This window comes from Melospiza melodia, chromosome 11 (genome assembly GCF_035770615.1).
Source record: "Melospiza melodia melodia isolate bMelMel2 chromosome 11, bMelMel2.pri, whole genome shotgun sequence".
NCBI lineage: Eukaryota > Metazoa > Chordata > Aves > Passeriformes > Passerellidae > Melospiza > Melospiza melodia.
This window is the reverse complement of record NC_086204.1, coordinates 20,132,830-20,156,896: the sequence shown is the minus strand read 5'-3', so window position 1 is coordinate 20,156,896 and position 24,067 is coordinate 20,132,830. Positions and strand designations below refer to the sequence as shown.

At 38.1% G+C, this 24,067-nt stretch overlaps 1 protein-coding gene across 1 annotated transcript in view; it reads left to right on the top strand.

The window, feature by feature from the left end:
• The first annotated feature begins 897 nt into the window (after nucleotides 1-897).
• The window catches only part of AK5 (adenylate kinase 5), an 83,761-nt gene continuing 60,591 nt past the window's right edge, over nucleotides 898-24,067 (top strand). Inside the window, exons 1-6 of the mRNA XM_063165881.1 lie at nucleotides 898-1,169; nucleotides 2,857-3,043; nucleotides 4,063-4,230; nucleotides 9,693-9,862; nucleotides 9,982-10,095; nucleotides 20,799-20,990. Of these exons, the coding sequence (XP_063021951.1) occupies nucleotides 1,110-1,169; nucleotides 2,857-3,043; nucleotides 4,063-4,230; nucleotides 9,693-9,862; nucleotides 9,982-10,095; nucleotides 20,799-20,990 (891 nt within the window). The 5' untranslated portion in view covers nucleotides 898-1,109. The remainder of the gene's footprint in view (nucleotides 1,170-2,856; nucleotides 3,044-4,062; nucleotides 4,231-9,692; nucleotides 9,863-9,981; nucleotides 10,096-20,798; nucleotides 20,991-24,067) is intronic.

Below are 24,067 nucleotides of genomic sequence, written 5' to 3'. Positions count from 1 at the left end.
TCGAAATACTCAGACTTCCAGTGTGCCACAGAGTTACCACAAAAGCTACCCCCTACGTAACACTTCCCAGAGTACATCTAGAATGATGCACTTGGTTTTGGGCTCCCCAGTAGAAGAGAGATGTTAACAAACTGGAGTGAATTTGATCCCTGTACAGGCCATTCACTCACAAGTTGGACTTGATATATTCTATGATTCTGAGTTGAGTGGACAGCCACAAAGATGGTTAAAGGATGGAGAGCACTTGTTCTTGAGATGAGCAGAGGGAGCTGGGCTTGTTCAGCCTTGTGGCAGGCTTAAAGGCACATAATAGCAGCTCTCCAAGGCTGGACAGGAGACCATCATGAAAGTGGAGCCGGGGTCTTCACAATGGTGGGCAAGGAACACAATGAGATGTGGGAGGTGATAATTGAATAGGAGAAAACCCTTCTTCATGTCGAGGCCAAACAAGCATGGATTGTCCAGAAAGGCTCTGCAGTTGCCACCCTTGGAAGGTTTTGCAAGATGAGACTGAATAAAGCCCTGGGCAACCTGGCATGACCTCAAAGCTGTCCTTGCCTTGAGCAGAAGGCTAGACCAGAGATCATTTCAGATCTCTTCCTGTGACTCGCCGATCACAGATGCTCATGACTGATCGCAGTTCGTGGCTTTTTGCCAGCCCAAAGTGTATGAAACGTCTCGCTCCTCGAGCCGCCCGAACACCGTGCCAAGGGCAGGGACCGCGTTACAGCGGGCGGCTCCCAGCGCCCTGCGCTCCCCGGTGCCCAGCCCTCGCCGCCGCCGCTCCCCGCGCAGCCGGCGGAGCGGGTCCGCTCTCAGCCGGGGCAGCCTGCCCGCGGCTCGGCGCCAGGCACAGCCCCCCGCCGCCTCCGCTCGGCGCCTCACCGCGGGCACCCCCCGAAACTTTCCCCGGCAGCCTGCGCACGCTCTCGCTCCCCGCCGGGGGAAAACGTGCTCTCTCTCGCTCCCTGCCAGCAGCGGGCACGGGAGGCGGGCGGCTGCCTCCCTCCTGCCTCCCTCCGCCCGCGGAAGCCTCGCCGAGGCTCCGCATTGCATCGCCGCGCCGAGCCCAGCGCGGGGCTCGGGCTGCCCACCCGCCCCGCGGCGGAATGAGCGCCGGCGAGGCGAAGGAGTATCTGGCCCGCAGGGAGATCCCGCAGCTTTTCGAGGTAGGCGAGGCGCAGGGGGGAGGCGTTTTCCGCCCCGTCGGGGGATGCTCCGCGCTGGGACCCCGCGGCGGGCAGGGCTGAAGGTGGCTGGAAGGACGGAGCAGCCCGAGGCTGGCGCAGCCTGCGCGGGGAGCGCAGCCCGGGCCGGGTGGGCGCGGGGCCGGGGCCGGGGCCGGGGCAGCGCTGCCCGCCGCCCCCCGCGGAGCCCCCGCGGCCGCGCCCCTCCGCCCGCCGCGGCCGCCGCCTCCCTCCGCCGCCGGCGGGCAGCGAACTTGGGCGTCCGCAGGGCAAAGGAGCGCCTTGGAATGCGGGCGGGAGGCATCTTTCAGCGGTCGGGGGGAACAAAAGAGCCGCAAATGTTTAGTGAGGTGTTGTTTAGCTCCCCACAAGTTACCTGCTGCTAATGACTGATAATTACTTCTCTGTGCAATGTGGATTTTTTTCCCTCCCGGATCAGACATCCTGTTATCTGTATATAACATACACACATATGTATTTTCCCTTGCCTGTGCTGAAGCTAGACGTCTTTCTATATATTTTGAAAATTGCAGGACACGGCGAATGCTAATGTTTTAATTACACAGAATGTGAATGGTTTAACAACAGATGCAGACAAAACTGGTTTTCTGTTGAAGCTCAAAGCTTGAGCTACTGATTTTTAAAAATTGGTGCATGTCTTCTGCAAAAATACACTGTTAGTTGCTGTGATCAGTTAAGTACTGTAGTAAGGGCATGGATACATAGAAATTGTATCTTATTTTATAAGCTCAAATGTGTAAATAACAACAACTGTATGAACTGTAGATAGCAACTGATCAAATCCTGAATTGGAGCTATTTATGTTTACTATTAATACCAACTATGACCCTCAAGTTTATTCGCACAAAAATTAGGAAAAGCAAAAGGAACAGAAATCATCCTGAAAGACATGCATGGTTAAGGGAAGGTTGGATGCAGCAGTCTCGTGGAGAGGTGAGATGATGATTATGTATCACTTTGTCAAGGAAATGTGTCAGAAGAGGGCCTGGCAGTCTTTCTTTCACACCCCCCACAATGCTCATGAGTACGATGAGTGAACAATTAATACTGTGGAAAGGAGATTGCTAATGGCTTGAAATCTGTGATCAATTAAATCAGAAAGCACCTATGAATTTTGGGGTTGTGGGGTATTTTTCCAGCTACTGATCAAGGTGATATTTGAGTATTTCTCATGATTTTTTAAAATCCTCTTTTCATTGCTTGTGTAAGTGTTGACAAGAATATGGATGAGATACTTGTGGGTGCAGTGGTCTTTAAGGAAAAGATACATTTTAGTGATGTCAAAGACTACAAAGGATGTGTAAATTTTGGGGCTCTCTTGCTTGCACATTGCTCTGCGTATACTTGCCAGTGACAGTTCTAAGAAAAATGTAGAGGGATTTTTTTGTATTTTCGGGTTTTATTTTAGTGCAAACAGACACTATAAAGACATAGCCATGAGCTTCCTTTCCTAGTAATTTTTGTGACATTGGCAAACCAAAATAATTTGATTTTTTGCAGGCCTCCCTTTTATGCATTGAATTGCAATAGAGAGTCTGAATATGAAGGGGTGTGGTGTTTCTGTGTGCAAAGTAAAAGACAAAGTAAAGGTGCTTGGTTTTCCCTGGCATCTATCATTACAGTCTGTGTTTCTGATCTTACATTTCAGAGTCTGTTGAATGGATTAATGTGTTACAAACCTGATGACCCAATTGAATATTTGGAAAGCTGTTTGCAGAAAGTAAAAGAGCTTGGAGGGCCAGAAAAAGTAAAATGGGACACTTTTGTCAGCCCAGAAAAGAAGACCCTGCCTCCGCTCAATGGAGGACAGTCCCGGAGGTCATTTTTCAGGAATGGTAATGTATTAAATTTTAAAATTATTCTATTTCTTCAACTGTGTATGGTTTTACATCCACAACTGAATTATTTTATACTTCTATAGATTATGCCTCATTCTGATTATCTGTAGGCAAAGGAGTCAAGAATTCTGTTTCCTTGCTTTTTGGCACTTGTTTTTCTCCTGCTGTAATGGATGCTAGGCAGTAGAGGAAATTGTGATCATTTTCCAGCCAAATGATGGATGTTTGCTGAGTAAATGTTTAGCACACCAGTGGAGGGATTTCTTGTATCCTACCGACAACATTTGCAAAGATGGGGCAGAGACGACACAGTGAACTTGGCTTGTGTTTTCAGTTGGTCCCTATGGATGACATACACACCAACTTCAGTGCAGTTACATTACGTGTTTTTCTACATTTACATTGGAGCCATATGCTAATTTACTAAATAAAATATAAATTATAAACTCTTAGAAAAAGTGCATCTCATAAAATCTAAGCAGATGTCATACAAATACCTGTAATTATTTTATTTTTAATGTTAACAAAGAGTAATTAGCTGTTATTTCAGTTGCCATAGTTATTTTTCCTTGCCATCCAACATTTCATGAAGATAATCAGCAAGAATACTGTCTCTATCTCTGTGTACAACATGTATCACTACAAGAGTCCTGCTTAATAGTAGAGGTTATCTGCACAATATAAAGCTTTTCTTCTCAGAGGCCCCTGCTGAACTCTGGGTGCTATGGGCAGATGTTCATAGAAAACCTGGTGTGCTTGAAAACATACACCAGAGAAGAGATAAAATAAATAACTAATTTATTAAATCACAACCACCCAGAGAAAACTGACTCTGGGTGGTTGTGATTTAATAAATTAGTTATTTAGAGGTCAAAAATATCTAATATAGCAAACACAATGTAAAATTATGAGATGTTTATACTTTATGTATTATACTTATTTAAATCTGTGTACAGAACAGATTTTGAGTTTTCTGCCTATTTCCACAATTCCCAGTTTATCTTACTATTTTACAGTGATGCCTGATAACTCTAACTTCCCCTACCGACGCTACGACCGGCTGCCTCCGATCCAACAGTTCTCCATAGAAAGTGACACTGACCTTTCTGAAACTGCTGAGCTAATTGAGGAGTACGATGTGTTTGACCCTGCAAGACCTCGACCAAAAATTATCCTTGTCATAGGTATGAAGGCAGTCATTTTGACAAGATTTTATCACTTCTGCTTGCAAATTTTGATTTGTAGTGCAAATACATTGAATGCTTATATGAATTTCAATACATTTTTTCCATCTGCCATAGCAAGTGGTGCAGGCCAATTGAGAGTGTGAAATTGTTAGTGCTGGACATGGCATTCCCACTGTAAGGATTTTAGGGGTCACAGCAAGCACCTGCACTCGTGCTCTGTAAACTGGATGCCTCTTAGCAGCTGGAGAGCTCATGATTTGCTTATGAGCACATCTGCCAGTTTGATTTCATCTTATCTAAACCTGGTTCATGCATTTCAAGGCAGCAGCACCATGTGAAACAAAGTGTTCTTCCAAATCATGCTCGGGATTGAACTAAAACACTCAGATATACTCAAAGCTGATCACAAAAAATGGGGTATTTTAAAATAATGTGTAAGCCATCTCAAAAAGATGATAGAGAACTGTTGTCCTCTATACTTAGACCCTTGTCAAATGACTGGTATGCCCAGTTGGAGTGACACTGTCACTAGTTCATTGCATTGGTAAATTAATCCTCAGGCCCACTTGGCGAATGAATCCTGTTCCAGCTTCACAGAGAGCGAGCACTCAGTTCACATCAGTTAATTGTGCTCTCTCCTAGAGTTCTCTCTTGTGAGCTGTTTAGTGTTCTTTCTAAGCAGCTCATACTCTCCAGCCTCAGACAAGCATAGGTTATTAAAAAATAGCTGCAGGTTAAGTGTAAATCAATATTTTTTTCTGTTCATGAATTTAAGTTCTTTGCATCAGTTTCCTTATCAGCTAGGTAGTTGTCTTTAGAAATGGTACCACCAGGCCTAATTATCTGATTCTCTGGATGGCTTAAAGAGTTACAGCACAGGTGCCCAGTGATGGAGAATTACATTTTTAGTGTATAAAGCTTTATTCATATTAAAGAGAGATATTGCTTCCATAACAGAGAATATATGTCGTGTAATAAAAGGGAACAGAAATGTCTTCTCTGTACTACAGAATGGAAACTCTAGGAACAGCATGTCCTCTAGGCTCTGCATCCAGCAGCTCTCAGAAACAAGATATTGGAATAGATTGGAAACAGAAGACCAGGCATTTTTTAAAGTATCTGTGGTATGCCAAAGCCATTGCTCAAGGCATTTGAATTTTCCTAATCTTTGTTTCAGGGTTATAGATTTCAATATGAAAATCTCTCTATGTATTGCTGAAATGTGAAGATTGCAATTAGGTGGAGAAATAGCACATACCTTTCTTTCATCTTAATTAATTAGCTACATTTCCTTTTCATAAAGAAGAATAACTGGCTCCTTTTCAGTGACCACAGAAGGCTCTTAATGCATTGAAATCTATGTAGCTCAATTGCAGGAGAGTGATGAATGAAGGTTTGATTTAAGTGAGATAAAGAGAGATTGGCTTTCACCTCTGGAACTGAGTGCGGGTGTATTTGAAGTGAAATCCTTGAACACCAGCATGCAGTGAACAGACCATGGATTTTACAGAGCTTTTCTTTTCTCCCATTTATATAGGGAACGTTGTAAACATTCCACAAAGGCTATTTCAGGTTTATATTCCCACTGAGTTTCTCTGAATCTATTACAGTGTGATCTGATAGAAACACAATACTCTATGTAGCTTAGCAGCTATTGTCCATTTTTGTACAGTATCAAGTCAATGTCTCCCAAATTCAACTTTCTATTGAGAAAGCACATAAAAACACATGTTAGAAAAAGTAACTGAATAAAAGAGAAAAAAAACTTATACTGTTCATTTCAAGAGATATTGGACACAAAAAATGTGTTGCATATTTTGAGTTTGCATCTAATGCCAACAAAAAAAAAAAAAATCAGTGAAATAATGTATTTCTGTCTAATTAGAGATAACTGATCATCCTGCCTTGCTCAGGTGGTGCTGGTCCCAGTCACTGTCAGGGACAGAAATGAAGTTAAGGACCTGTCTTCTGCTTCACATATTCGGTGAACTTTTCTTTATTAATGCATTAGCTCAAGATCTTTTTAATGCTTCCATAAAGGTTTTTACAACTTCTTTGCTTTATGAAATATCTATCATCCTTATAATGAACCAGGTAGCTCCAGGGCTGAAGAGAACTCACTTATAAAGGTGGGCACTTTGTTCTTTTTCTGGGTTTGCAGAAGAAACCTCTGGTGAAAGATAAAGCTATAAAGCTACATAGTGAGCATATGACTGGATTTCAGAAAAATCATATGGAACCAGCCAGAGGGCACTCATCTGAATCAATGCAAAAATTAAGTTTCTAAGGCATTATAACACTAGTAAATGAGATTGTGTTTAAAAATGTGCTTCCTAATATTCTTTTAAGAAACAAATTTGTACTGTTAGTATAGCTTGAATTTAGAGATCTTAAAATATTAATTATCTGGTGTCATTAGCACCTTAGTTGAGTATGTTTTTAAGCCGCACTTTCTTCAATATATTACTTAATATTAAAAGAATACACCTTCCTTTTGAGATCAAAGTGTAAGGGCTAGATCAAATAAAGTGCTGTCAGCAGGCAGCTGCCTATTGATTTATTAAATCTAGTCCACAGTCCGATTTTAAAGGAAGAAGTATTTTCAGAAATTTTATTCTTAGTTGAATTAATTCTGAATTTGCAACAATATATGCAAAATTGAAATAATGAACAGAATTAGATTAAAACAACTGCTTTAATAACACTTTTTGGGCACACAAATCTTTACTTGAAACCTGTTAGGAAACTTAATTTTAGATGCAACAAGTGTTCCCTAGTCTAGACATCTTCTCAAAATATGTAAAATAATCATACTTTCCTTGAGTAATCTACCTCAGAATAAGTTAAAAGAACAAAAAACGAAAGGGATTTGATTTTTTCTTTCTTGTGAACAGTTTGTCAGTGTGATTTATCAAAGAGTCAGGAATAGATACATAGCATGATAAATTGTGATGTGCTGTGGGAAGTAATTTTGTCCTATCACTTTTCCCTTATTTTGTTACCTGAATGTGTCCCCTCAGATTGTAAACAGATAATATCATCTTGATATTATGTGTTTGGATTGATTTGGATTATGTGTTTGGATTGATAGAAACAAATGTGTTAGAAGTTTATGAATATTAAACCAAACACTTTATTAGCTATTTTCTGATTGCAATTCAGATTGAAAGAACAGAAGTGCTGAGCTACACTTTTTTTTGTTTTGTTTTGTTTTTTGGTTTCTCTTTACTGGCAAAGCAGAGCTCTCCCTAACAGAAGTGTGAAGTCTATCTACTTGTTTCAAACATGGGTTTTTTTAGCTATTTTGTACTATTACAGACTGATGTTTTATCAGGTATCAGTTCTGGTTTTCTGCCACCTTTTGTATCTGTGTTGGAACACAAGCACTATTTTCCTTGTTTCCAATTTTTAAAGTTTCTGCACATTGCGTGTTTTGCATTTTTATTGTTGCTGGGTGCAACACGTCTGTTTCAAACTTGTAAGGTTCAGTGAAATGCATTTTTTATGGAGAAGGCTGAGCATGAAAGGGAGCAGGGGGAACTGGAGCAGAAGTGCTTTATAGCCACTTCAGTGGACAAGATGATTCCTGCTGTATCAGATGCTTGTGTACCTACAGAAGGAGAGCATTCTTTATTCTAAGAGGATAGATAGCTAAGGTGTCTATGAAGGAGAGAGTCCAAGCTGAAAAACTAAACCCATCTAGATCACCTGGAATTACTGAAATGGAAGAATAGCTGTAGAACCTAAGTAGCTGTAATCTGCTGAAAGAAGAGAGAAACTTATGTCTTTTTACAACAGAAACACCAAGTGAACTGAATGAGAGAAAAGATTTTTCAGTTGTGATCTTACTATATAAGCTACAGTTTTTCTTTCATTTTTTTACATGTGTGTTTTATGAATGTCTGTAGCTGTGTTGTCTAGTTGGGTATTACAGACAAATGCTTGTAGAAGCATTATTTAAATTAATTGGATAATGATAAAACCGTTTTTTTTCCCCCAGGGACATAACTGAACTGTGGGCAGGGTATGGGCACATGATAGCAAAAGGCACAATTCTCTGTGCACTCTTGAAATGGCTCCTGGTCTTTGTTCCAAAAGGCAGGTGCAGCATCAGCATCACAGCACTGGGGCACAGAGAGGTCCAAGTGACTGCTGGTGACACTGAAAGTTGTGTGACAGTAATATTGGGGTGCAGCTTGGAGCCTAGTTACAGAGAGTGCCCTAAGCATACGTGTACAAATGCTGTAAAGCTTATCCTGCAGCCAGAACTGTATTGGTTATAAAAATGCTTGAAAGCTATTTATGGGAATATTACAGATAATATAAAAAGATTTACATAGTTACTAACAAGAAGCTCAGTGTATTCAGATTTCTTTCATTGCATTGCTGTATTTTTTAAATTAATAAAAAGTGTATATTTTTAAAAAATCTTGATTCTTTTTCTGTTGAAATAAAATTCAGTGTTCTCAAAAGAATCCCCCAAACTATAGCTACTTAGGATTGGTATTATTATCAAAACATTTGGGTTTGGTTTGCTTTTTATACTCTTCAGTACAATACATTTTTCTACACATAAATATTTATTTTTATAAACACAATTTCTTAGTTTTAAATATTGGGTTCCAGATTTTCTGCTTATCACATCATAACATGTCCTTTTAGTTCAGACATGTTCTGATTGTTTTACATGCATTCTTGCTGCTGCTGTCCAGCTCACCTTCCCTGCATCTTTCTCTGCTATGTAAGATACCTGTTTTCAGTGATTTTGATTCCCTTTTAGCCTGGGCTGCATATATTGAAGGGTCTCTTTATTCTTCAAGTTGTCTAGCCAGCTGAACCTAATTTCTTCTCTGTCAGATGCTTCAAGCATCAATACCAAAAGCTGGTATTGCATGGTTCAATAAGAGTCCTTGTACCAAATCACTATGGAAACATCTCAGATGATTATTTAATTTTTTTTTATTTTAAAATAAGGAAACCTCAGAATCTTTTGTAAGCATATTTAGGAGCAGATTTTATTAGTTCCATTTCATGACTAGTTCATTGATTTAATTGGCTTATTTAACCAAGTATGATTCTTTCTGACATGAACACACTTCAGACTATCTGGCTCTATCTCTGGATTCATAAAGCTTAAGAAGGGAATAGTTCATTTGTCTCCTCCTTTACTGTGGATCAAGAAAAGCTCCATTCCAGGAATGGCTTTAGAATGAGGTCAACCTCAAAGAGGACTTAGTTTTATTTTGCAAGTGGATTTGTATTCTTTTTTAAAATTTCATTTTACAAACTGTTATGTTTATGATCCAGTAGATGAGACACATGGTTGGTAACAGGTCATGCCACTGTGAGATTTACTCTAATAATGCTTGGAAAATTGGTGCCAATAGCAAAGATTTCACCTGTGACTGGGTACTTCTGATGAAAGCTTAATTTAATGTTTTGCCTATGATTCATGCTAGGTGGCCCAGGAAGCGGTAAAGGGACCCAGAGTCTGAAAATAGCAGAACGTTATGGATTTAACTACATATCAGTTGGTGAATTGTTAAGGAAGAAAATCCACAACACAAGCAGCAATAGAAAATGGAGCCTAATTGCCAAAATAATTACTACTGGAGAACTGGCTCCTCAGGTACAGTGTTTCCTATGTTCATATTTACTTTCAAGGGTTAATAGATCTTGTAGTAATGTGCACCATCAAGAAAACTTCCTTTACGATATTACATAACTAACTTATTTTCTCTGTGAAAGGAAACAACCATCACTGAGATAAAGCAGAGATTAATGCAGATCCCTGATGAAGAGGGGATAGTGATTGATGGATTTCCCAGAGATGTTGCCCAGGCAATCTCCTTTGAGGACCAAGTAAGAGAGTGTTTTTATTCTTAAAATGACTTACACATCTCTACAACAGTTAAGTTTGTTGAAATAATTGGTCAGATTCCAAGAAAAAGCATTGCTCTTGAAATCTTTGCAAGTACATAATTACATGTTAACAAAAGATTTATGTTATGTTATGTCCTGTTGTCTGAAGACAGACTATCTTGTAAAAAGACAATGTGATAATATAACCAAGAATCCAAGCCTTTTGTCTTGTAATGAAAGTCCTCTCAAGATGAAGAAGAAAAACACATGAAATCTAACAGTGAATATTTTCTGTATCTTAATGATTTAGAAAGTAGAAAAATATTATATTTCCATATCTATTTGTTCAACATAATCTCCATTTAGAGAAGCATAGTTAAAGCAATGCATGTCTTCACAGTGCTTTTAGTGTCAAGTTTATTACAGGGCATTGAAAAGATGAATTAAAAAAAGGCTAAAACTACCCATGCTTTGCAAGCTTTTATAAACCAGAAAGTGTGCTTTTTTAAAGAAAATAAGGTCATTGTGGTTATTCTAAACTACAATTCCAAGGTTTAGTGAGCTAAAACTGTATTCCTGAGTACTATTGACATGCTGTTTTCATGTGTGTATTTTAAACTAATCTAAAAATACTTTAATTCAGTGGAAAAACAAACAGCTGATGTCATTTTCTGATCAAGTGCTGCTAACATAACAGTTATGGTCACAAGAAGTGATTGCAGTTTCAGAGCTAAATTCTTAGAATGCCTACATGCAGAATGTTTCAAAGTCTTTCACAATTGCTGGTCTACTGCTGTTTCTGTACTTAGAATTCTCAGTGGCATTACCAAGGCAGAAGTAACAAAACAAAGCAGCTAATGAGGCATTTCATTAATGTGCTTTATAAGGTATTATTCTGGGCAAAATTTAGAAAACTGAATTGAGGAAATTAAAGGAAACAGACAAAATAGTTATTACAGGAAATAGCAGTGACTGCCAGCTCTATCTCCTTATAATTAACAAAAGGGAAGATTGACTATTTTAGAAGTTAAACAGCAGAAATGTATACTTAATGATCATTTCCTTGTGTCATTTTTTGGTCCAGTGTGATAGTGTTAAGAGCATTTCTTGGTGCATAATTTTATGCTGCTGTTGTTTTTGATGAAAGAATGGGGAATATGAAACTGGAGGAAGTGAGAGGAATTAAGTATCCTAGACTCAAATTAAGGACAGGAAAACAAACAATAACAATTATAGTCACAGAGAGTTCCTTCATTCTCAGTCAATTGGCATTTATAAATCAGACTCCTCAAAGCCTGATTCTACCTGAAAGATAAACCACTAAGTCTTTCAAAAAGTCCAGGAGCACTTCATATAAGGACACCTTTCAATCTTACCTGTTCTAAAAAAGTACAGGAAAGAAGGAATTCCAGGCCTTTTACAGGAGCACAGGCTGTCTGTTCAGACTCCCCCATTTCCATCTTTCTTTGCAGTTGACCTGTAATATGAACATATGTGAGGCCATGGAAATAAATGTACAAAACCTATATATATTTCAACATTCAATCCTATATCAACATCTCCAGTGAGATACATTCAGTGCTTTATCTTGGATTTATATTTTAAAGAAATAAAATATACTTGTTTCTTTAAAATTCTCTGTTTAGTAAGCCCTAATGCTGCACACCTTGGTAGGAAGGTTTTGTGTTAAGGAAAAGGGACTATCAGCAGTTGTGGTACTGATGATCCTTCACAGGCTCACAGTCACCCATGGCATGTCAGGTAATTTACATGAAGCATACAAACATTTTCCAGCACTCAGAGGTTCCTCAATAGGAAATGCAATTGAGTTTTGGAGAATTCAGTAATTAACTGTTGTGATAATTTGTCTAGGTCTGCAATTAGAGATAGTAGGGGGTTTTCTGCAGCTGAGAAATGTTACAGCTTTCTTTCTAGCACTGTGTAGGAGAATTGTTCTCATTAGCCAAAAGTGACAAAGTGAGAAATAATTAGTTGAAATTTCAGCAAAGAAAGTTTTGATTAACTAGTAAGACAATTTTAATTAGATCTACTAAGCAATGGAACATCCTTTGAAGAAAATGGTGAAATCCCACAAAATGCAAATTGCACCTGTGCCACATTCTTACAAAGACTTTCCCTGTAGAACACTGAGATCTGTTGATAAGAACTTTTGAAGAAGAATTAATTCTTATTTCTATCACTAGCTTTGTCATCAGCAAATGCTTATTCCTACAGATGGTCCGTTTGAGACCATTATGTCTCAAATGCTTAAGTACCTGAAAACAGCAGAAAAATTTATGTGACACATATGAATTCTTTACCATTGTTTACACAAACTCCAAGAACATAGGTAATAGTAATAGTAGTAATACCAAAAGTGAATTGTGGGGGGTAACAGAAAAGGACAACTGAGGTGCCTGGTTTCTCTTGAAAGCACATGTAAAATCTAACTCTGCTGTGTTTGCAGTCATCTTTAACGTAACAAATAATTTATGCTAAATTACTTCCTTCAGTCTTATGGCTCACAGAGCTGTTACTAAAACTTGACATTGGGCTTTCATAATCTCTTCATCTTGTGGAAAAATCAAATGGATACATGTATGTCTGAGGTGTAGTTACAGTACCTGTCCTGCATAACATTCTGTTATAGAAATGCATCATGATAACAACTGCTTGTTAAGCTTCACTTGCAATTGCTCTTGGTACTACCAGCACATTTTTATCCCTTTGACTAATCCAGAAGCTGAACTTTTCTCTGGGAAAAAAATGTTATTTTTAGTAAACTAGTCAAAGCAAACCAACTTATGCTAACATTCCCATACATAGGTATAGCTAAAAGATGATGATTCCTTCCTTATTATGTTGCCAGACTCTCATGTGGACAGTAAGTTCTCAACATGTTGCTAGGCAGAATTGTATTAAAACACGTTGCATCTCAGTGACTAAAGTGCCTAAAATAAAGCAATGTATCATTTGCAGCACACACAGTATTTCTCTTTCTGTTCAAATCTAGAAACCAGAAGTAACAAACACTGCTTCCATGCAGTAATGTCAGTCTGGAATAAGTGCATTAGAAAGCACTTTACACATCAGAGGAATTTTATATTTGAATTTAAGCTTTTCTCCCCTTCTTTCCAAATGAGTTTTGTTAATAACACTGTTCCTGTCATCCATGTTTTTTGAGCAGCAAAGAAGTTTTTAAGATAGCATCAGAGATGTTTTCAGAGTTTCAGCAGTGCTCACCAGCCAGCAGCACATTGGCCATTCTGGTCACTTACATCAGCTCCATTTCTGAATGCTCAGCTACTCATTGCAGCCTTCCTGCAGCCTGGAAGAATTCAGCCATGAGCACTGCAGTATTCTTTGAGTTTATCTCAGTTTTCTTTGAACTTTTTAGCCAAGTTGAAGTCCTGTATTTTTCTCTTTGAGTTTAATAAGTAAATTCCTCTTATTGGAAGTCTGGGATTGTTGCCAAGTCCTGACCCTCTCATTTCTTATTTCCAAAGAGCAGAGTCGATACTGCCAATACTTTTGATAGGGGTACTTTTAATAAAGCTGTGAAGTTCCAAGCAGTCACAGTTGTAGGGAAAAAATGAAAACATGAATTTTAATGTCTTAAAACCAAGCAGGACTTCCATTTTATATATTCCTTTAAAATATATGATAATTTCTGTATTTTTCTCAGTTTGAACTCCTGCATAGCAGTGCAGATTTAATACTGATGTATTTAGAGTTTCAGTTTGAGCCTAGGCATAAAGCTGTCCTAAACCACAAATTTCATAGGTATCCATGATCTCTGCTGAGTGCAAATAGCAGAAGGTGTTTAGGTTTCAAGGACACACTTGAAAATGCCAAGGAGAAAATGGTTTATTTACCATTAACCTGTCATCTTGAAATTCAGCGAGCCACCTGCAGTCTCAGCATGCTGAAGCATGTTAAATATCTTCTGTCCTGCAATGCTGCAATAAAATGCCTCTGACTGGTGTATTGAACTCCAATGGCTTGTTGAGAAATTGCAGTTTGACTTTCTGTGTAGTCTCTCACATTGTTTTTATCCTTCCCAGGAGAAACAATTAACTGTATTTTACAGTTAATTTCAATTATTGCTTTGGTTTGTTTTTTTTCCACTACTTCCAGTCATTCATAGGTAACTTCCCTCTTTGTTAGTGTCAATAGAGTAAGTACAGATATAGTTTGCTTCAAATATACTCACTGTAATTTTTGTTAATAGTGAAATAAATGTAGAACAGGTATTAGAACCAATGGATGTTCATTAATGAATGTAATTCAACTGCTTGAAAAAAGAGGAAAACTATTTTTTTTAAGAAAATTTTTGTCTTATATGGCCTAGGTCAAGACTATATGTGAGTAAAATCTTAATTTAAATAATAAACAGAGGTAATAAATTTTATCAGATTCTTTGTTTAAAATGTTCTTAGGAATATTCATAAATACATATACCTCCAATGAATAACTACTCATCTTGGCTGTAATCTGAGTTAATTTTTAACTCTCAGGTATATTCCTTAGGAAAATTATTACGAGAATAATTGGGATAAAGTAGAACTGTGCAGGTGGCACAATATAGGATGGTGAGAAATGCCTGGGGACTCTCAGAGGCTGAGGAGAGCAGTCCTGTTCCTCCAAGGCTGACACAGACCTCCAGGCTGAAGCGATGCCTGCAGTGCCCTCCAGGTGTGATGCAGGTGCGTGTGGCAGGGTCTGCCTGAGGGTCTGACTGCCAAGCTGCTGCTCTGCAAAGAGCTTCTCACAGAAAACCTGCTGTTCCTGGCCAAGAGTGTGACCTCCAGAGCAACCAGGGAGGTGGATGTTGAGAAGCTTCTTAAGGGGAAAGGACCTGGTTTTTGCAATAGATTTTTGTTCTGGTAAAGATATTTTTTGTGTATCGCAGCAAATGTGTTTTCTTTATTCCTTCTCCCCCTAAATTTCTATCTCCCTTTTCCCTGATCTCTACTTCACTGATCCAGGTACAATCCCCTACTGAATATGTACCCAGAGACCTGTGTGAGCAGTTTGAGGACTGCCACATGAGCAGTCTGCTTTGCTGCGGTCCCTTTGTTCACTGTCTTTTCCCTGTGAATTTTACATTGCTCTCTTTAAGCCAAGCCTGACCAGGAGGCCTGTGGAATGGTCTTACCATTCTCCTGCCCTGCAGCTGGAGCACTCTCCAGAGAAAGACAAGCTGTAGGTCAGTTTTCTGTTGGGTAAGCAACCCTAGGCCTCAGGTTTCCAGGTTTTCTGGGCAAGGGCTCTTCTCTGCTAGTCAGAGTGGACAAAGGAGAGCTCATCCATTGCTGGTCCTCAGAACAGGACCTATGCTCTGAGTTCAGAGTGGACTGAGGTGCCTGCTGAGCAGTTCTGGAGCAGAGGTCTGCTTCAGAGTCCTTTCTTAGTATCTCTAGCATTTGTGTTAACAGATAGGGATTTTTATTAGTTAGCTGCCTGACACAGGTGGAAAGCTGAATCACTTGTTCCCAAAGACACCAGTCTGCCTAATTACATACTCTAGGCAATTTGCTGGAAATTTATTTTCTGGGCAGTATGAATATGGTTCAAAAGAAGCTACCAGAAACAGATTCTATTAGCAGGATTCATTATTTGACAATATGATTCATGATTTTGCATTTCTAAACCAAGAAAAAACTATGCAAACGGTCTAATAACCCAGCAAAGATGGAAATATAAAAAGCAAATAAGTAATTACAAGGGAGAGCACACATACAAAGGACATAAGCCAGCTTGCTAGTAACCTTTACCAACAAGAATAAGATGCACTGTTAAATTAATGGCAATTGTTCATGAGCTGTCAGTTTTCTCAGGAGTATCTGGTAGAACATACCAGGAATTAAGAAACAGAGCATTTTCATCTTTTGCCTAACAAGGAATAATGAGAGAGAGTGTAATCATCTAATTTCTAGCAAACAACCACACTATTCTCACTAACAAGAAGAGATGTAGAAAATATCCCCAGAGAAAAGAGAGCATCTTTCCACTTATACTGCTTAATGTCAATAACACCATCAACTTGCATAGAATTACTCTCAATTTACTCCTGGTTCCAGTTTAGGAAGGAGATTCAGACTCAAAGAGAGTAGGATTTACTTACTAGTAAATATGATTCTAAAAAATGAGAGGATGTACCCACCAGTTTTATTCTGAGTTGATGCCATATGCTCTTCATCTCATTTAAAATGAATAACCAGAAACCTGTCTGTTCCCATAGGCAAAGATTCTCCCTTCAGCTGAGTTCCAGTTAGTAAGTAGTCAAATTCCCTTCCCTGAGCCCCACAGTGCTACCTCACATGCATTGCTGGACATGAGTAAAACCCTTTGCCTTGAGCACAGGATGTGTGTACTGGGGAAAATCAGCATGAAGGAACCCAGCTCTCCTGTCTGTGTTGGTTCTGTGCAACTTTTCTACAAGCTGAGTCTCAGAACAAAACTTATTCCCTAGCCATAACACTCAAAAACAGTTGTGAGTTTGAAAAATGGGTTTATTTTCAAGTGAGTCATAAAACCCCTTCTCTTTTGTTAGAAAAAAAGCAATTTATACTCATATTTACATAGAAGAATAGATATGTTTCTAGAGAAGTAATCCCAGATGTCGATATATTCACTCTACTCTGTTACATTGCAGCTAGAAGTATTTATAAGCACGTCTTTCAGGCAGATGCAGTTGAGGTAAGTAGAAGCAAAGTGGTTCATGAAAACAGGAGTGAAATATCAATAGCATTTGAAGGGTGTATCCTGAAGGTTGCAAATGCATGTAGGAGAAATAATAATATTAAATGCTATTAGGTCTGTATGCCTGTGCATAAAGGACAAATGTTACCCTTATGTGCACCTTGTGTTTCTTACATGGTTTTCAACTACTTCCTGATGATAAAAATGTGTATTCTGCAGGTAAAAGTTGAATTCATAGAGACATCTTGTAATCAGATTCTGTTTTGACTTCCTACCTCATATATGCTTGAATTACTTTTTTACACTTCAAAAAAATTTTTTGATAATACTTCATTTGAAACTAGGTTTCTTGATCTGTGAATTTCAAAGCATTGTTTTCATTGACATTTTATTTCTGTGAGTGAAGTGTATTTCAGATTAAAAAACTCACAGTGTCAGAAAAAAAGGTAATGTTAGTACCTGTGATAGTGTCTTTTGTATTATTGCTGTTGTAAAAAAATAGAGAACAACAACAGTACTCAGATTCTGTAGAGAACTTTCAATTTTCGAAAACAAAAGGAGATAATTAAACCTAATTAATGAATTGTCCAAGTCATATCTTGTTATTATCCTCATTGTACAATTAGAAAAAAAATAAAGAAATTAAGCCCACTGTGCCCAGGGTGTGTTTTCCTGTTTTCTTAACCAGTAAGTGACTTCTGCAGGCAGTGCAATTTGTGGGAACTAAAAGCAGATGAGAACTTGCACACCTGATGGAGCCATGGTGGCACTCGGATCCTTCCCTTCCTGTGGGAAGTTTCTTTAGAGAACTGACATTGATTGTGGTAAGCTGCACTCTCATGTTTGTGTGAGAAGGAGACCCTCTTCCTTCAGGGCTGATAATTTCATGAGTGATCTCTTTATCTTAGGTACTCTCTATAAGATTTATGCTGTATGTGAAGTCTTGTGGTGCACAAAAGCTCTAGCCCTGCCTTTGGGGAGGTCTGGTGTCACTTCACAGCTGTGAAGTGTGGGGCTGTCCTGAGTGGGGGCTGTCCTGAAGTGCTGAGCATTGAAAGTGAGGCCAGCTATTGCCTGGAACATCTGAAGATTTCTTGCCATCTTCCTGCCACTATTATTAGGATACACAGAAATGGAAGTACTGAATAAAACTACTCACTTGTATCAACTCCTTTTGTCCTCCACTTTACTAGATCCCTGATTGCCAGTTGTAATTTCTGAATCCCTGTGTAATGTATGTTAGGAAGCTTCAATCAGCTGGATATCCACACAGGGACTTGAGATGTCTCTGTGCTCAGTCTGCTGCAAGGTACATCAGCTATTCCCTTTCATCAGACAGTGTTCCATGGCTAACAGGCTTTGAAATCTGTAGCGTTTTCTTTCAGAACCTATCTGTGTCATAATTTGGGGGGGTTTAGTACTGTATACTTTTTGAATTTCTAAATTCCTCATTATTTTTCTATTACAGTGAAGCAACCTTAATTTAACCAAGCTACTTTTAATAATGTCCATATTGCATGAAAGTCTTACACAGAAACTTACTTTCATAGTGTTTTATGTGAATAATTATGTGCCTTAAAGCTAGTCTGTGGTAGTAAAATTAACTTTCATAATTAATTCATTCCATGAACAGACTAACTCTGTTTATGATAGTCTGAAAAAGGAAGGGAAAGTTACTCTGGTTTTGTTGACGTTGAGGTACATGTGATAGAAGTAAGAAAAAGCTTCTTTCCCACTGGAAATTATTCTAAAAAAACAGGTTATAAGGTTAATTGTTTCAAAATCTAATAGATACTCATAAATAATTACCAGAACTATTATCTTTGTAGTTTGTGTGCTCATGTCTCCAATCATCTACAATGTGTGTAAAAAATAATTTGATTTTCATTTAAACCCTATTTAATTTTCTGTAATGATAAAGAGGCCACCATCTTTCTTGCTAGTGCTGATTTTCAGACTGTCCTTTACTGTTTAATATGGCTCTGCTTTTTCACCACTTTCTGCTTCCTCATAGCCATACGCTTCTCTGTCAGCAGCCTCATTTGTAAAGGCTAATGAACACCACCTCAGGCTGGAGAAGTTGTATTGGTTTCTTTTGACTTCCTAAGAACCTTTTTGTACTCAGTCTGACAGTAAAAAAGGCCAGACCATACTTCATGTTGTATTCTCTCAAATGACAGAAACACAGTTTAGAAGGGATTTTGTGTTTTAAACTTAGTTACTAATTTTCCAGATTGTCCACATAGGAACTTTTGACTATTCAGGCTAGAAATATGGTTTGTCTTGATGCAATTTAACATCATTGGGTAGAGAGACCTAGACAGAGAGAGCATTCAGAATATTAATTGGTTTGTTCTGGCCCTCAATAACAATATAACAACCATATAATTAACATAAAGATATGAATCAGTTACTACTTACACCGTAGTAGTTAGAATACATGTAGATGTTTTTGTGGTACTAGTGTACAGCTCAAATTTGACTTTCAAATTTGCATTGCATCAAGCTGAACAAAGACAGAATTATTCTGCAGATAGAAAACATAATGAGAAAAATGTCTGTTTAACAGTCTTGAGCATCCAAAATTGTTGGCATTGTAACTAGATTATGTCATTTCTAGAATAGGAAGCCACTGGTTTTTTAGTTAAAATTAAAGTATGAAGTTTTTTGTTCGGGTAAGTAAAAACAACAGAAATGACTTTGTGCTTGTATGTGAGAAAAAATAAGTCCTTTGTAATCAGATAAAAACTTGAACTGTTTTCATCTTAAATGCTGCTTACAGAGAATTCTAATATGTTTTAAAAGACAGCACTAAGCTAGTGAAAACTTTAGGGAGAGGTAGATGTCTTTGCAGCAACCAGATGGAGGAAAGAACAAAATCAGATGTTATGAATAAAGTTTATATACATTTATAGCCACATTGTAAAAATCCTGCAAATTCAGATGTCTGAGTGACTTTCGGGTGAGAGGAAGCAGTCCCAGGTTGCACCAGGGGAGGCTAAGATTAAATATTAGAAAAAATTGCTTTATGGAAAGGATTGTCAAGCATTGGAGCAGGGAAATGATTGAGCCACCATCCTTGGAAGTATTTAACAGATGTGTGGAGATTTCTGAGGATCAGTAGAGGTTTCTGGTTTTTCACCATAGGTACTAAGTAGCATTGACCTCCAAAGATTGCCTGTGAACATTTAGCTGTATTCCTAAGAAAGTGGATCCGTCACCGCTTTCCCCACATCAAGTACCAGAGATATCTCTTCTTTAAATGTTTGATAACATCTTATAAATAAGATTTGACTAGGAAAGAGCTAGAGTTCAAAATTTTTTCTTTATTTCATTGCTACAAGGCTTTAGCTACTGAACCACAGTGCAGGGATGGATGTGACACATACCAGTGCTCACCACACTGACTGAAAAGGATAGGGGAAATTAAAACTCTTCTGGCTGTCTTACCCAACCTCTTGAAAAGTGCACTGAAGTTTTAGAGAGATTTAGAGAAATAGATAAAGTGTTATAAGAAATTGTGGCTCTTGGAACAGGTCTGTTTTCACCTGGTCCTTACCATCACACAGTGGCTGCTGGATTTTAAATACCACCTTACTTAAAGAGTTTCCAGATGGAAACCATGCATCCATTTTCCTGCAGAGTATGAGACATCTATATTTTGCTCTTTCAAAAAAAATTTAGGTAGGGGAGACATCTGGTAATGCAAATGATGATTATAGCCTAGAGAAGGTTTTTGCTGTGAAGTAAAATTTTTTCATTAACTTTTTCCTTACATATCAGGTGAAACAAATTGACTAACCTCCACATAAGATCAACAAGTCCCTCCTTAAACCTGCAAACTTTCTGTAAAAAAACCAACAGAAAATTAATGACTACATCAAGTTCCAACTTACGCAAATGTAAAATATCCGAGCCTTACATAATAATGGAATTTCTGAGTCCTGTAGTGCTGAATAATCAACTTAATCAAACTTCTTGAATTACTCTTTCCACAGATCTGTACCCCAGATTTGGTGGTGTTTCTGGCATGTTCCAGTCAAAGGCTGAAAGAAAGGTTACTGAAGCGTGCGGAGCAGCAAGGGAGACCTGATGATAACCTGAAAGCCACTCAAAGAAGACTAATGAATTTCAAGCAGAATGCAATCCCACTGGTTAAATATTTCCAGGAAAAAGGGCTGATTATCACAGTAAGTCCTTTAGTGTATGTCTCCAAAACCTTAATTGTTGGGGCTGTACTTGGCTTCTTGTAGTTTTTGCTTTAAGACAGGCTAGACAAGTCTGATTCAGTTTTAAGTTAATAGCATGCCTACTTAAGTGATAAATGAAGACAACTAATTCATTGAGCAGTTAACAACAGTTGAATTATTGGCATGTTCCAAGTTACAGACTGTGTCTGGTTGCAATAACACACAGAACTTGGTACCACATGTGGTATGGGAGCACAGATGTTTCTTTTCCTTTGATAACTTAAGTAGTTCACATTGGTATGTGCTCCTCACAGCAAATGTGACTAATTTTCTGTGCTGGTCAGACTCATGACAGGTTAAAGCATCCTTAATTGCAAAGTCATCAATTAATATTAATAGCCTTAATTATGTACTTCAGCATCTTTCTGAATTTCAAGATAAAAATTCCAGGAAATTATTACATTAGCTTCTCCAGGGAGTATGTGCTCTGGGTTAAGCATTTTGATTAACTTGTCTTTCAAGGATGAGAGAACTAAGATTCTTGCAAGTTTTTTTTTATTGTTCAGGAAGTGTGTATTTTATAGTGATGCTGCTATAGCCTTTACAAGTGCTCTTATGGAATGTGTTTCTAGCTCTTCAGGAAATATGTGCCTTTGTGCATAAAGCGTGTGGGGCATCTGGATAGAATTGCATTTCTGTAATGGGACCTGTAAAACAGAAGATTTTGTTCTTAAGGAGGTTTCATCTACTTTTTATCTCTGTTTCTTGAGAGTCCTGACAATAATTTAAATTGCAGTGTTCACCTTAGATATCTTCTTTTCTTTTTGAAGAAAGTAGATGTTTATGATGGGTATGGAAGTGACAACATGGAATATAAAGATTAAATTACTACAGCACAAAGGAAACAGCATATACAGAAAATATTGCACTTATTCATGCTACTTCCCTAGAGAAGGAGGAAGGAAGAAAGAAAGAAAGAAAATAGCATTCATCCTGCTGCTAATAATGCTGAACCTGGGAAGACACTGGAATACTATGCAGATAAGAGCAGTGTAAGAACTAGAACAGCATAAAATAGAATTACAGTAGCCTGATTCCCAGAGGAGTGAATCCTTGAGGCAAGGTCAGACAAGGTCAACACTGACTAGAAGGAAATAAAAAGATTTACATTTTTCTTAAATCCCTACCTGCACCTTATCACTGCTGTTTAAAGCTGTAAATCTCAGACACTTGTAGCCAGCATCACGATTCTACTCAGGGGAGAGAAGCAGGGCCGTTTGTCTTATGGGATGTTATAATTTTAGAATCACAGCTCATATTTTATACATCTACTTAATAAATATGTTGTTCTTCATCAATAACAGACCAAAAAAGAAAAGAAAAATTCACTGAAATATCACTGAATATTATTAATATGCAGGCATTATATATATATAATTATAATCTACTGTTAGACACTTTATGAGCAAGAAATAAAAATCTAAATTCCCAGAGAAGATTCATTTTCATGCTCCAACAGTTATTTCATACTGCTTTTAACATACTTTAGTTAATAGAATTGAGAGCCACATTCTTCATTTCTGCTCTTACTGGTTAGGTTTCTTTGGTGTAAGTGTTCCCCTTCATTTTTTTTATTTTTTTTTCACATGATCTGTAATAATTTGCTACAGTACCCAGGTTGTTCTGGTTTGGTGCTCTGTATGCCTTATGTTCTCAGTCTCTGCCTGGTGTACCTGCTCTCACAGTCTGATCCTGATTTCTGTTTTTAAGGAAAGGGGTGAGGCTCCCACCTACAATACTTCTAAGAAATAGGGAAATGCAGCTCTGTCCTTTCTGAAAAACTCCCTCTTTGAGATAATGATATGTAAAGTTCATTATAATTAACAGAAGTAAATATGTGATATTTTCATGAACACACAGTCTGTGTTTAAAATTCATTTTAACAATCTGTCAGTAATCTAACAAATGAGAACCTGACTTAACTCAAATTTAAATTCAGAAGTTACCAAGAGTATAACAACACAATATTGGACAGGGAGTATGTAAATAGATGCATATGCTGCCATTTACTGTTTCAGGAACTTTTAACAAATGTTAAAACATTATGTATTGTTTACCTAGAAAATAACTGCACACAAATTACCTGGTGGTGATGGGGAGATACTAGTTTGATTAAGTTGTAAGAGGGAGGACATGTAGGTACATAGGTGACCTCAAGTACTCTAATGTTCAGCAGAGAACTTCAGTTCTGGACACAGATTTCCAAATCTCCAATTTATGTGGACTGTAATCCACTATAGATAATGATGTAGTTCTCGGAGAGGAGATCACTGGTTGCAAAAATTTTTTGGCCAACAGTTATTAAATCTGCTCTCAGAGAGCTTAGCTGTTCTTTGTAGAACATATCTCTTGGTCTAGACAGAAAAAAGTTTACAGAGCTCATTGTTGTAGCAGTAGAAGTTTCTCTGACTGGAGGCAGGATTTGGTCCAGTCTGCCTCATTGACAGTGAATCTGCATAATCTTAGAGCTGCAATGTCAACCTTGATACATTAATAAGTCTGTGTGCATTTAAGGGGAAAAAATAAAAGACTGGCTGTAGTGAGACAAAAAGACTAAACATTAAAGAAGACTCTGATCCTTATTTAAACAGCCAGAACAAGACAGCATCCCATGGCATCCAGGAAATCTGGATTTCTCTGATATCTTCATTGTTCCACTTGTCCTTTTAGGGAATTTGCCATGCTTATGAAAACATTAAAATGACATTCAGATTAGTCAGAGAAGTAAAGAGAACCCAGAAAAAGTAGCTGAAGCTGGAAATGGATTCTGAGCACAAATTTAGAAGTTAAACAGTTGCGGGTGAGGGAAGTAGCTGTCTGCTCTCATAAGCATCAAACAGGCCTAATGGCTGTCAACTGTCACAGAAAAATTCCCCATGGAACTGTGTTATATAAATTGTTTCTCTTATTTTGGTTAAAAAAAGAGTTTTACTATAGAACTTGCACACTGACATGAACTTTATTTAAAGGCTGTGACTTATCAAAATGCTGCTGAAGATATAGTTTATTTCTAAAGT